Below are 14,901 nucleotides of genomic sequence, written 5' to 3'. Positions count from 1 at the left end.
TGAAATAAACCTATCTGTAAACCTACTGGGGGTCCTGTCCTTCCAACTCGCCCTGGGATGCCAACAGATCCTTTTTCACCCTTTGGATAATAAGAAGTTGATGTTAATCTGTCAAATATTATCAGCAACAAAGAAAACTTGCTAATATAATAGATAAGTGGCTTTCTCATCAAATTTCATTTGCTACCTTAACAATAATGATTCTGATTAATTGGTACCCAGTGTTTGTAGCTTTGATTGAGTCTTTCTGGGGGGGTTTCTGATTAATTGGATATTTGATTCGTCATTGAATAACTTTATTTTTGAAATTGGAGGTGAAAAAAAAACCCAGAAAAAATTTATTTATTTGGGCACAAAATTGCATTCTAAAGCACATTTCAAATATAATGTTTTTTAATTGTTCAAGGGCAGCTGAATGCATGCAAAAAGTTTCTTGTTTAGTTTTTCATATTTATGTAAAAATACTCATATATCTGCTTTGAAATAATTTGGTACAACCAAATGATCAACTGGGAGGTTGAGTATTCAATTACTGAATTGACTCAACCCAGTAAGTCCTTGATCATGCTTGATTGCAACTTACCAAAGGACTGCATCTGTATGTGATTTACAGTATTCAGCAAAACGTTCACTCACACTCGATTGAAAATTATAAATATGGCACTGTAATATTTCAAAGTTCAATCACAAAACTCAATTTTCTATTAACAGGTCTGACAATCATACTGCAAAATGTATTCTTTGAAATCAATTTTTTGTTTTAAAAGAAATGAACTGACCACAGCAAATTAAACTCTTTATTTGCTTCACCATTTGTTGGAGATGGCACCCCATGAGACATACCTTTTGGCCTATAGTACCGTCATTTCCTCTCCGTCCTGGTAGACCTTGAGCACCCTTAAAACACAAAGGACAAGGAGATTAACTAAAATGCCTTTTACTGATAACAGGAATGAGTACAAGTGGAATTCATAAGAAAGAAATGGCTCATCTGGCGAAGTATCAATTGGTTAAGACGTCGTGATTTGAAAAACTGCCTCAAGACATTTGTAGAAATACAAACAACCATGCATACACATAAAAACATCAAATACGCACCATTTTGGACTCTGAACAGTCTTTCAACCCCACTTTCCACATTCTTCTTTAAAACAGAAAATGCTATATACTCAGTATATCCAGAGTGTTTGGGGAAAGCTTTCAAAGATTTCCTGGACAGGACTGGAAGCCACAAGTGCTGGCTTACTATTTCTTAACCACTTTAATTTCCAAGCTCATAAATGGAGCTGCTGCACTCACCTCAGCACCAGGTGGTCCTCTCTCACCACGCAGACCAATCCGACCAGGCAGACCCTACATTATTCAAGGCAGAAAAACTTAAGTATATTACAAGGCTAGATAAAAAACTGCATCTTGATAACTTGTTACTTTTTATCACTGGCACACATGTTTTGTTCATAGTAATGCAAAATTTTGGTAATGTATCAGTTGAGTAAATAGTTGTGTTTATGTTATTCATTCGGGTCCTCATTCTTCCACTTTAGTGCTGATTAAATATGTCACACACAAAATCTTTACAAGTCAAACTTCCATGTTAGTTTGTTACATCAGGGTGAAAATTCTCCGGAAGATTCTTTACTTGATGGTGCTCAAACTTCAAACAATTGAGAACAAGTACTTGCTTCTCAATGATGTGGGGTTCAACCACTGTTTTCACAAATGTCCTTTCACATTTCCACCACCCTGATCCACCCTAGTGCCATTGTTAGCATGAGTCTTCCACAACTTGGTTAGAATGCATATGCATACTTACAGTGATCCCAGGATCACCTTTATCTCCCTTGGGTCCGTTAGAGCCTGGTAGACCTTGCACCCCAATTGGTCCTGGAGAGCCAGGCGTACCAGTTGGGCCTTCCTCACCCTACAAAAGAAAAAAATGCTAATGACAATTGAAGCATTTGCTTAATTAAGGAAAAACACAAGAGTGTTATGATAAAAAACAAGAAGATATTGCATACCTTGGGACCTCTTAGACCCATTTCCCCTGGTACACCTGGATCACCATCTTCTCCCTAGTATGTGAAAACAGATAAATTACAAACAATTGTAAGTCCTAACATCTAAAATAAATAGGTAACCATCAGTCAAGAGATGTCTTGTATTCCTTCGAGATTCTTCATTGATTCATTTGCAATTGTCGACTCATCATGATGGTCTTCAAGACTGTGCTTTAACCTGTACATTGTTTCTTTTAATATAAAATATTGTATTCTTGAAAAAGAGAATAAATATGTGCTTGGCCGGTTTTAAACATACATTTAAGGCCGGTTCAGGAAAATGGATGAGACTCATGTCCTTGCCCGCGGCTGGGGTATTAGTCACGTCCATTCTCCTGAACCAGTCTTAAACATTACAATCACAAATTTATTCCCATTCATAACTGCCTTCTTTAGTCAGAGAGTCAAATGAAATCAATATATAATAGATTTCCAATGATTGTGTTCTACAATTTTACTTTCATTATCCCAGACACCCCCATCCATTAGTATGGTATATTCCTTGTGCAAGTTGAACAGAAGAATTTCCATATATGGACTCATATATGGTGCTTTCTGTGTGCAGGGTCACCTCAGTGGGCATTAGCAAATGTTAATACATGGTCACATTACGCATTGTTGAATAGAAAAACTATCTGAGGTATTTATGACTACCAAATACTGTATAATTGAATTCACTATATATGAAATAAGTTTACCTGGTGTCTCGCCAGAGTTGTGGGTGCTAAGTGGGCATTCTTATTTTAATTGTCTTTGGGGAGTTTTTTTGGTGGGGGGGTGGTGGTGGTTTGCTTCTTCAAGAACATTATAAGATTATTTTCATTGATTTTAATAACTACTCTTGTCTTGCCTTATCTGTTCATGATGATTTTGAATAATAAGATGAGCTGGAAGGAGGGGTATGTTTTGATTTAATATCATCTTTTATTTCAGCAATTTGCTAATTTCTCAATCAGTTCTCATTTTTATTCATTTATTGTTGTCATGACATCTTGTACATATTTTGTTTTATGTATTTTTGTAGAGTGTGGACCCAAAATGATCAGCTTTCATTGGATGGGTTACTCTAATTAACCACTTCGTGCCAGGGCATTTTTCAATGTTGATGATGCTGGGTCGGCATGACTATCATTTTTTCCGTTTTCAAAATCCTTTAAAAATTCATCATTTCACTTAACGATTGTTTATAGCCGCACGAAGTAATCTTTAGGCACTACTCTAAGTTGACAGGTGACCTTCATTGACACCCAAGTATTTCAGCCAGGCCTGCAGCCTTGTAAACAGAGCCCAGATTGTGCGGTGTTATATAATTGTCTTTTGTTCATGAACCTGGCTTAGTGCACTGCTGACCTCTTTTCAATAGGGGCCAGATTAGCGTGCAGTGGTGCTGTGTGGCTCATCGCTGCAGTGGTGGAGCGCTTTTGTCCCCTGTGGTAATCGGCTCGCTCTCAATGCCCCAAACCCTGGTATACGGTTTCAAAACAAGGCTGGATTATCACCACTTTTGGGAGTGAAAAATGTTGGTAATGCCCAGCAGCCTGGTCTTTTGTTCGGAGTACGGTCTTTTGTTACAGGGCCCTGTTTCCTTTGTCCGAGTTTGGAGACCCCGGCCACGCATATAAACCATATGTCTCTGATTCCGGAGTCCCCGGCAGGAAGTGGTTAACCAATCAAGAATATGTCTATGTCTTTGAAAAGAAAGTGAGTTCATCATGGGTTACTCCAACTACAGGTACAATGACAGTTTCAGTTTATAATAGGGGGTACCATGAGTCCAGTGGCAGCTCCACTAACCCATCAACCCATCAACCCATTAGTGGTGTAACTGAGGTTTTACTTGGGGGAGGGGGAGAAGCACCAGCTTAACCATTGAATATGAAGTGACAGTGACTCATTATTGATACATAAGTCCAATATTGATCTGATCACGTGTATGCACATTTGTTTCGTTACTGGAACAAGGTCCAGCTACAAGTTAGCGCTCAACTGGATTGCTACAATCCTGGACAAATCTTGTTTGGCCTCCAACCCCCAGATCCCCTTTCAATGTTGGGTCTATTCACATGGTCTATGCTCCGGCTGGACATGACAACTTTGACCAAGGGAGTGGGGGAGGGGGCTGGAGAGTGTATGGCTATTGCCAAGTGTCGCAACAATTTTGTCCAGGATTGTCTGAGTTTAAGCATGCCTGTTTATGTGTGAGTGGGGAGGGTCTGGTTACTTAGCGTGTGCGTGAACCATTTCTGGCATTGGCCGATTTGAATTGACACTAACTTGAAATGAACATCAAATGCGCTGAATTTAGCCTTAAAACACCACAGGCATTGTCATGGTTAAATTTCTCCACCCTCACCCAACAGAGTGCATAGCACGTTCTAAAATAACAGGGTGCATGCGTGAGACATACAAGGGACGCTGCCAATGGTGAGCCAAAACTCATCATTAAAGAAGAACTTGCGTCTTTCCCTTTTTTTTGTTACTGTTTTCATGGATCATGGATGCATTTCTCGACAACATGACAGAATAACTAAAAACCTGGGGCACCAGGAGCTTGTATGGGGGGGGGCAGTGGCTAGGATTTCACTAGTAGGGAACATGGGGAGGGAATCAGTATCTGATGGGGGGAGGGCACCAGCTTTCTATGGTGTGTTGAGTCATTGTTTTTTGCAAATGTTTTTCCCTCTTACTCAATATCCGCTGACTTGAATTGTATTTATGCATGCCAACAAAACATCTCACAGAAGCGTGTCAATATTGCAACTTGCTAAAGCATGATTTAACTCTTTTTGGTTGGGGACGGAACAGGTGGTATCTTTTTATTTACTATTATTTACTTACCGGTGGACCAGGTTCTCCAAGAGAACCTCGTTCTCCACGCAGGCCCATTGGTCCCTGAATTTAAATGACAAAAGTATAAACGATAATATTGTTGAGTTTACAAGTGGACCTGTAAATAACCTTTAACAAACCTGAAATGTTTAATACTTTTCTTTTCTATCTCTTAAAACAAACAGTATATAACTTGTTTAGAGAAACTTTGCAGAAACACTGCAGTTAATTTAAACAAATAAAAATGTACTACTGATCCCAAAGCAACTCTTAAATAAGAAGAGACAAGATGTTGCCACGATTTTCACGACCTTGTTTAATACTTTCGCTTTTATTTAATACACATTTTTTAAAGGATTGTAGTGTAATCCAGCTGCACTATTTTTTACTCCCACATGGGACAACTTCAACAGTGTTTTACCAATCTTTCAGCCAATTTACCCCTGCAATGCTAATTCCTATTGAAAAACTGTATTCTACTTCAATAAGAACGACTAGCATGCAGTAGTGATGTAGATATATCTGATCAGTTCAAGTGCTTGGCACACATACCTCAATACCCCTCTCTCCCTTTGAGCCCTTTGATCCAGGTGAGCCAGTGTCTCCTTTGTCTCCATCTTCACCAAGGGGACCTGTAAGCCCAACAGGACCTGGTAAACCCTGCCAAAAAACAGCACGTAAGCAATATTATATGGGTGTACACGACTCAATATCAAATAAATCAAAATACATCAAGGGCAGATTAGAGAGTAACAGTATTTAGAGACTAAGAACCCTTTCAAAAGGACTAAGTATCTACTGGGAAAGAACTGTGGAACATGTCGTGATTTCCACATTATTCCTGAATTGCTCGTAACCATTTATCTATGGCTAATGGCAAACGTAGTCAACACTGTCAAACAGATGCAACAGTATATATGTCACACTCAGGTTCTGGTTTTATGTCTACCTTTCTTTAGTTGTGTTAATAAAGAGTGACAGTTACTTTTGTGTCTCATAAAGGAGGGATGTAACAAAAATATTGCTTCATCTATTTTTATGTCTTTAAAGAACTCTTTAATATAAAGATTCTTAATGTAATGTACATAGTAAGGTTCATTTTTCCTGTTTAATTTATTATTTTCTAGTAATTGTACAGTGTCAGCCTTCTAGCTTTCTGCTACAAATATTTCATAAATCATAATAATAATAATTAAGTGTAAATTTAATCTAAATGTTATTATGAAAATTACAGCCTAATGCAACTTCTGAGCACTTTACCCGTGGCTCTAAATACTGGCTTTGAGCAAAAATGTCTAAAGTTTCAACTGCATATCGAGACATAAAAAAAAACAACTCAAAATTAGCTTTTTAGTCTGGAAATACAAGATGTACAACAAACCTTGTGCAAATAAACATTATACTGTTGAAAAAGCTTACCCTTGGCCCTGGCATTCCATCTCGGCCAACTGGACCAACTGGTCCTGTCTCTCCCTACAAAGGAATCAGAAACTTGATCCAAACATATGTCATTTATATTAATGTAAATACAGATGAATGAAAACACTGTAGATACTGTAACTGTAGATGCAAGTGGGTGATGACTACTCTTGAAAACAACAGCAAATGTCCGCTTTGTATGTAAACAACAACAATAAATCAATAACAATGACAATATTGCAATAAAAAGTCCATGCAAGAAAAATGGCAATAGGTTCAGGGCAGCAAATATTGTCGAATGGAGTTTGAGTGATATTTGTAATTCAAATTGATATCACTACAAGAAGACCAAATAATTGTGTTCTACACACGGATTTAGTTTGGTGGCCCAAAGACTTGAAAGACCACCATTGTTTTTCCAATATACTTATCTTACTTTATCCTAAAAATGCAAAATTCTGTATTTAACTTGATGTATATAATACCTCTGTGTTCACCTCTTAACTAGTGAATGTATCCATGAAACAAGTAAAACACCAGCATTATTTCTGTGCTATGTGTCCAAATGGGTCATGTTCCTTTCTCATGAAAACATTTGTTCTTAGTTAATAATGTACACTTCACTTCTAAGGAATTCCAAAATGGTTATGAAAAAAAATGAGTATGGTGAGTAAAGTTTGATGAGATCGATCAGTGGAAATTGGTTTTCTGAGTACCATCAGTAACCTGTGCTTTTAAACATCATGCATGGAGCATATACTCACAGGTTCTCCCTTTAATCCTCGAGCTCCTTCTGGCCCTCTTTCTCCTGGACGACCCTTTGAATTAAGAAATAAAACCATGGCCCAAGCATGACAAACACAGACAAACCCACTCTCTCGGACAGGAAACTAATAAAAGAATGTTACTGAAAAATTATCAGTCAACATGGGCTGTCATTTTTAATAAACCAGTCTTTTTAAGCCAATTTTCCCAACAACTTGAACTTACATAATACTTCTATCTAAAAACATACAAAGATAGACAGTTTTTGCATATGTATGTTGCAAGCGAAATGAGTCTTTAAAGTTTACTTTCTTAATTTCAGACCTTATAATGGATATGTAACATCCTCATATTCAATTTGAGATGGTATTACCTGTAATCCTGAGGGTCCTGGTGATCCAGGTGGGCCTTGAACACCAGGAGGTCCCTGGAAAAAAGAAGCATGGATTCAACTGGAATAAGCTCAGGATATTTTTGTGGTGGGCTACTCGAAATGACAGGCTTTGTCCACCATGGGTTACACAATAGCAGAAGAATTTTATCTCTCTTGCCTAGCCTAGACTTCTATATTCATTCATATTCAGGCTTGAAAATGAAATTTAACTAAATCAATAGCTAAAAAATGTATGGCAATCAGGGTGTCATACTAACTCTACACTGGGCTGAGGTTTCAGCCTATTTTCTCTCTGAATCAGGTGGATGGCTTCCAAAAGTAAATGTAGCACTGCTATGCAATTACAGAGATTATCACACGTCATCACCCACATTTATGTTTCGGAACAAATCACAATGCTCATACAGTTGGCAAAACAAAATGTTAGCAGGGATTAGAGTATGTCTTAGATTTGAGACTGACAACATTGAGTATGTGGTTTATTTCAATTACTTCAACACTTACCGGTGGTCCCTGTAGCCCTGGGCTACCATCTTCACCTTTCTCACCATCAGGTCCCTGTGGAAATAAGGAGGAAATCAAACTGAAGAAATCAAACTCTGTAAAATTAAACTTTCTTTACTTTTCTTCCTGAGTCTTCATTCTTTGAAGGATCATAATCCTTCTTCATTCAAACTCAAAATAATGGAAATGGCATGAGCATAAGCAGATAGATATCTTGTGCAGATTTTCGGACAGAAGGAGAGGATGTCTGACTGTAAGTGGATTAGCACAAAATGCTAGCTGTAGTCCTTTGAAAGGATGTGTTTACTGAAGCACATACATCATTCATAATACATATATGTGATATATACCTGCACACCTGGTAGACCCCTTTCCCCAGGAAAGCCTTGTATTCCTGGTGGTCCCTCATTTCCTGGGGGACCAGTCTGTCCTGGCCTGCCCTGTAGATAAAATGAAGTTCAGATACTAGAAGTAATATAAATGTAGTTATTGTTTTGGATACAAAAGTAAACAGGAAAACTATAAATGAAGGACTGGCAAAGTAACAATTTTTTTGAAAAGAATGCAAATCAGGACTTAATACAGAAATTACAAAATTGGGACTGAAAATGAAATATCTTGAATATTTGTTTGACAACCACTACAATGATGGCTACGTTAAATACTAAAAGCTGAGTCATGGAATTGAACAAATAGTGTTGCAGCAGTGGAACTGCCCAAACCCATCCAAGATATAGAGGCAATGACCATGTACAGTGGATATGACCTATATGTATTAAACAACTGCCAATAGTATGTAACTACCTACCGGTAGGCCTGGGGAACCAGCCTCTCCTGGCAAGCCGGATTCCCCTGGAGCTCCTGGACCTCCTGAAAAGCCCTGTGGTCCATCCGGCCCCTTTTCTCCTGGTGGACCCTACAGTAAAGTAAGTATTCAAAATTTCATCATCTCATAGCTTGATGGACAGTAATATTTGGAAATGACCTAACTGCCTTAAACAGAAACTCAAGCACGCACCAGGGATTGAAAAAAATATCAGGTTAAAGTTAAGGAATCAAAACGAGTAGCCACGGGTCAAACAGACTCTTGAAATCCTGATTACCACACAAATCAACTCATACATTCCTCCCCCACATTTAGTGTGTTGGTCGGGTTGCTATTGAGGAATGAACTTAATTATAAAATATGACAATGCATCCTCACATTACTGTAATTTTTGATACACCACGGCTTACGTTGGTTCTCACGCTGAGCGAAAAATGTCCCTGTAGCTTATACTCCAGGGGGCTTATACAGAGAAATTTGAAGAATAAATTCAGTCACCTATCTCAGTCTCGCACTCAATAATTCGTGTACACTTTGTCTCAAAAGTATCACAAAATTTATCCTCCAAACAGAGAATTATTTGCTAACCAAATGTACTTGGACTAGCACCACGTACTGATGATATCGCTATGCACGGCAGCGTGTATCCCATCCCATGTAGGCAACGAGCACAATGATACGCAGCCTAGTACATGTCTCTAAAGTGAAATGGATCACACCATGTAGGGGTGTAGGGGTGTACCCTTAGAACAATTTAATAGCAACTGACACCTGTTATAATACCTTGCAGGGAATAATTTCAGCCAAAAATTTGTGTACAAATTTGCTATACAACATAATTTTTGTATAGTGGTTGGAAAACTTGTATAGGATGCAAAAGATTCTCAGATATCAAAGCTACAAGTGCAGAATGGTTGTGCCAGACTTGCGTGTAACTCTGCTAAATACTGCCACATTTCCCTTGGTTGGTTAAATTACATTGGTTGCCTATTTGACAGAGAATTGCATTTAAAATACTTTTAATAACATTTAAGGCTTTGCATGGCTTTGCCCCAGGTTATATCTCAGATCTAAGAATTACTAACACCTTAAATCCCAGTCACATAGGTACAGTCTTTGTAGCTCACAGGACAGGATGATCCTTAGTCATCCCTATCGTAGAACTAAGGCAACTTTTGGAGACTGTGCATATATTTGTGCAGCTCCTAGGCTTTGGAACAACCTGCCCTTTATGTAAGAAATGATAAATTTGTTGGCACATTCAAGATCTCTTTCATAAAGCTTTTTCCAACACCTGATTTTCATTTCTGCTAGTGATGGGTATTGTTATGTGCAGTTGAGTATATTTGTATAGTATCTGCACAATATAAATGTTCCTTATTATTATTATTATTAAAAGTGGTTGGGAAAACTTGTATAGCAATTTTTTCCATGTTATTGCCGTGCAAATTTACAGCACACAATTACAACATAAACGTATACTAGGTGGGTGCATCACATTAATCGTCAATGTGAAAGTCGAGACTGATTACCAGCTGAAGGCCCATTCACGTAAGTATTCTTTCCTGTATAAACTGTGCTATAGAGAAACAATTTTCCTTTGAATTTATTCGTTCATCTTTTCATGTTTGATACGACTTGGAAAATGGCACAATTAACCGCTAAGTTGGTGTAAGCTGAGTTGTAGTAAGCACCTAGCAGAGTGCCACCTTCTCACCCGTAAAAATCACTGGAATGGTAAATTACTTCCTTCAACCAATCACGCCATAATACGACATGAATATACACGTACATCACCCCAACGCGTTCGTACAAGTTTGGGCAACGGCTGTTTCTTAACTTCTCAATGATTTTGCCTGGTGTAATATAATGTAAAAAGTACATACACAAATCAGTCACCAAACAGTCACTGAGCTGTGCTTTCCGGCAGTCAAAGCTCCGCTGCACCATGCGTGCAATAACCAATGGGCTTGGTATTCAGACACAAGGGTATTTTACTTTTTTTGTGTGTACACATTTTCCCTTGTGCGGAAAGGTGCCCTGTTAAATGTACAGCGTGCTTTACACATGCAAGTTTGTACAAAGAAATTGTACCGTACTTCATTTGTAACGATGCCAAAAATCATTGTATGCCACATACATCGTACATGTACATGTAGCTGTTTACTTTTTACCACTTTTTACAAGCAGAAAACAACAAATCAAAGGTAAAATTGCTGACTGCTATTCTTGGCCACAAAAACGGACACTTTCATTTTCACGTTCCTGGTTGCAAACAGCAACTGCAATTCATTAAAAAAGTGCGTAGTAATGTGGCTGAAAATGCATTGTGAATTGCGATACCGGCAAGAATATTCCCTGCCTTAAAAATGAAATGAATTAACAGCAAAATATTGATATCAGCCAAAATATGATATTGACGGTGCCTACCATGTGCCTATTATTTGCTGAAAAGATCTGATCACCCGTAGAGCACCCTGACCTCCCACAATGCAACACGGGCTCACTGTCATGATATTCCTTGTTTTCGAAAGCGACTCAAAAGATCAGAGCCAGAGTGGGGAGGATGGGCGGGAGAGAATTGTTTGTGTACATATTCTCCAGTAGACCTGATCCACACTTAATGTGGGGGGGGGGTTACAGCACTGTACCTATCCAAACAGTCACTAAATATGCAGAGTGGCACTGGTCTAGGAGGGGAGTTGGCAACAACACATGTAATGCCAAGAATACACATTCACATATAAACAAGGAGGAGTGTATAAATTTAAGAAACAGTGAATAAACTTCATGATGATTTATCATCTGTCCTTCAGGAGGTCCCTTTGACCTCTGCGCTGCAGACAGTAGGACTGTCCTGCCATTTGCGGTGTCACTCTGCAGGACATCCCTCAAGTGGCAAGAAGTAGAGGGAGACTTCCAACATGCAGCTTTGCAGATGTCTGCAAAGGGAAACATCTCGAGAGTAAGACCAAGATGCAGATACTGCTCTTGCATCATGAACCCTGATGTAGTGTTGACTACATTCATCAGAGCTTGATGGCCAGACTGGATTAGCTAATCTAATGGCCAACACCGTCCAGTGGGCAATAGTGACTGATGCTGCTGGATGGTGTGATCTCATGATAGTGATAAGCGACGGGCTTATCGTCCCTCTCATACATCGTTTTATTCAGGTACCACTTCAGGACACAAACAGGACACCGAAGTTTATCCGCATTGTCTCCAGGATGTAAGGAGACGGATAGTGCAAAGATATCGGAAGATGTTAGAAGCAGATCACTGGGAGTTGAGCATTGTTCGAAGAAGGGAAGAGGTTGATGTGAGGCTGCTCTATCATCCTGAGGAGAGTGCGTCTGCCATTACGTTGTCGAACCCTGCCATGTGGATCTTATGCAGGTCAACTGCATGATCCCTTGTCCTTTCCGTTGATGTGGCTTTGGTTGGCAGTGCGAAAGAAGATGCAAGAAAGCCACAAGACTTACTCAAAGACAGAGATGGCATTATCATCTGAAGCCCCTATCATGACTGATTTTGGACACGCCCACTTTGAAGTAAACACGCGCTTGCACAGTGTGTGGTATGGAAAGGCTGCACAGCAGAATCTGTGGTTACCTGGAGCCTCGTAAGTGGGGACTACAGAATGGTCATTCTGCAGATCACAGGGTTTTACATGGTGAGCCGCAGTGGAAATAGATTCACAAAATTTCTCCTGCAGGGCCCCTTGGGGAAACTCCGGATTATGGGGGTGCCAAGGGGCATGTAAAAACCCCAACGGCTTGAAGATCGTTAGGTACGGATGCTTGGGGATGTTTGGGGACTGGAGAGATGCAGCAGTAGGTCTGCATCATGATGGCAAATTCTATGGGGCAGAGCTAAAAAAGATGGGAAGACTGCCCTGAAAACACTATTTGCTCGTTCCTGTCTGGGCGCCTGGTGATGTAGTCTTGAATGCCGGTAAGTTTAGGCCTGTAGCGGTCATTAGAGATCACCAGGTAAGGCATGGACTCACTGCCCCGTGGCCTGGGCAGGCCTACCAATGGCAGTGAGAGCTGCCCCAGAAGGCTGTGACAGAGACTCCGAATTAGGTCCGTGTACTGATAGCATATTCATCGGGGCAGCAATCCATTAAGTTGGCCCAGACAGTGCTACTGTCTGGATTATGTCTGGATGCCCACGCTGTAGATACAGGTATGTATGAGGCTAGGGGAAATCCACGTGTAACGGCTGTCTGTTTAAGTGGGGCTGTGGGTCATGTTCATCTAAGGAGGGAGCCTGATGGATTACCGCAATACATGCAAAGTCGAAGACAGATAAGACGAGCATTGACGAGCATTATAAAAGGTCATATTTAAAACAAGGAAAATGTTTTATTTTATTTGTATATTATATTTTTCTGGGGGTCCCAAGTCTTCGTTTTCTTTGTTTTCCATAACTGATAACAGAAGGTATTTGTAAAGTTCCAAGGACCTTTATATAACTTTTTGCTGCCTCTTTGCCGATGCTCAGTGCTTGTCCAAGAGCTTGTGAAAAAATTCACAAGCTTACTTGGGTGGGACTTAACAAAGTCCTTGTTTAACAAGGTCCTTGTCCCAAGCTTACTCGGGTGGGACAAGGACCTTGTTAAACAATGTTTTACTGCAGTTGTCTTGGAGATGTTCTTCCTGAAGGCCCTAGATAAAGGGCAGGCAATGAGGAGATGCACGGCATGTGTTGCCCGGCACTGTATATACTGGGGCCCATCTGGATTACAAGAGGGAGTGGTCTGGTAAGGCAAAGAGCCTACTTCACGCATGGACGCCCTGTAACAAGAGTATCTGAAGGCAGAGGCTGAAGACGTGGGGCAGTTGGTTGACTGGCACGGGCATGGTTGCTGTCTTCCTCTGGAAGGAGGCTGACGGAGGACTGAGAATCTGGAACATGTCATGGGGGTGAGGATGCTGATGAAATTGGTGTCATCTTCAACCAAAGATGTGGTCACCTGCTTGGACTGAAGTAAGGCCGTGCTATAGTCAAGAGCCAAGGTGCCCGGTAGACTGGTGGGTGAGCACCATCAAACTGGAGTGGACTTTGACGCGTGCCAAGTTCTGGCTACAGACTAGAATATCTCCACGCATATATGATCAAGTGGGAGTTTTGGAAATATTGGCCCAGAAGATTCCAGTCATGCTGTGTCATTTAAACAAGCCATGACTGATGTCCTCCTCTGTCGGAGCTGCTGATGGCAGGCTGAGCACTTGAATTATGTCTCGCTGAAGATGACGGAGGCAGCAATCGGATGGAGTGAGGAATAGAATCAACTAGGGACTGGTCTGCCCAAAATGGGTCCGGGGCGGTGGAGGCCGGTGGCAGTATAATGCCGAGGTGGCAAGTGATGGAGGTCAGAGTTTCACTAATGGACTGGAAGGCTGGCATCCAAGCTTTATCCAAGAGGTATATTTGTGATGGTCGGAGCAATGCCTCTTCTTGGGTTTCGAGGAACTTGATAAAGAAGAGAAGCACTGCTTGCCTGTAATACCTGGTGGCGGGCGACCTGGTAGAAGAGGTAGCAGACGGGGCCGTGGGAGGCAGAACGCTTGGGGCGCATTCCCGGTTGAGGTGAATTGGAACAGCAGAAATCCGAGCAGAGGGACCAGGAGAAATGATGTCCGATGACCTGGTGATGCCCAGTTGAAAGCTCAAGCCGTAGATGGACTGTGGCAGCTTGAAGCTCCGGCGGCGCAAAAACCTGGTAGGCTCCATGAAACCCCAAGAAAGTGGGTGTCGGGGTGTCATGGCTCGACGGCATATCAGGTGGGGCGAAGTGCATAGTGTACTTCACTATGATGTTAGGACAGGCCCGGGAGACGTCTCTTGGGAGTCCCGGCCGGCTTGCCAGGCTAGCAATTGACCAAGGAGACAGGATCCTTGCCAGATCCTGGCAGTGTCCCTGCTCAGGTCTTCCAGAGTTGACCACAAAGCTTCTCCGTCAGCTCCGTGGGGCTGAACGAACCTGGGGCCTGACCAGATCCTGGCTGGACCCCCCTCAACGATGGCAAGGCCTTTTCCTCGTCCTGGTAGCTGGAGAAAACAGGGGAGTATGACAGATCCTGACAGCAACCCCCTGA

The 14,901-nt window shown here is 41.0% G+C and overlaps 1 protein-coding gene across 3 annotated transcripts in view; it reads right to left on the bottom strand.

Moving 5' to 3' along the window:
• Window positions 1-14,901, bottom strand: part of LOC110990209 (uncharacterized) — a 126,841-nt gene that overhangs the window by 26,145 nt on the left and 85,795 nt on the right. For all 3 annotated transcript variants that reach the window (XM_087142940.1, XM_087142941.1, XM_087142942.1), the window contains 13 exons: window positions 8,777-8,884; window positions 8,319-8,408; window positions 7,969-8,022; window positions 7,444-7,497; window positions 7,070-7,123; window positions 6,306-6,359; window positions 5,439-5,546; window positions 4,896-4,949; window positions 2,019-2,072; window positions 1,814-1,921; window positions 1,300-1,353; window positions 844-897; window positions 27-80 (listed from right to left, as the gene is read on the bottom strand). In XM_087142940.1, coding sequence (XP_086999066.1) covers window positions 27-80; window positions 844-897; window positions 1,300-1,353; window positions 1,814-1,921; window positions 2,019-2,072; window positions 4,896-4,949; window positions 5,439-5,546; window positions 6,306-6,359; window positions 7,070-7,123; window positions 7,444-7,497; window positions 7,969-8,022; window positions 8,319-8,408; window positions 8,777-8,884 — 900 coding nt within the window. The remainder of the gene's footprint in view (window positions 1-26; window positions 81-843; window positions 898-1,299; window positions 1,354-1,813; window positions 1,922-2,018; window positions 2,073-4,895; window positions 4,950-5,438; window positions 5,547-6,305; window positions 6,360-7,069; window positions 7,124-7,443; window positions 7,498-7,968; window positions 8,023-8,318; window positions 8,409-8,776; window positions 8,885-14,901) is intronic.

This window comes from Acanthaster planci, linkage group LG11, assembly GCF_054643075.1.
Source record: "Acanthaster planci isolate LZ-2023a linkage group LG11, COTS_SCS, whole genome shotgun sequence".
NCBI lineage: Eukaryota > Metazoa > Echinodermata > Asteroidea > Valvatida > Acanthasteridae > Acanthaster > Acanthaster planci.
The sequence above is the reverse complement of the archived record's forward strand: the minus strand, read 5'-3'. Positions and strand labels throughout refer to the sequence as shown.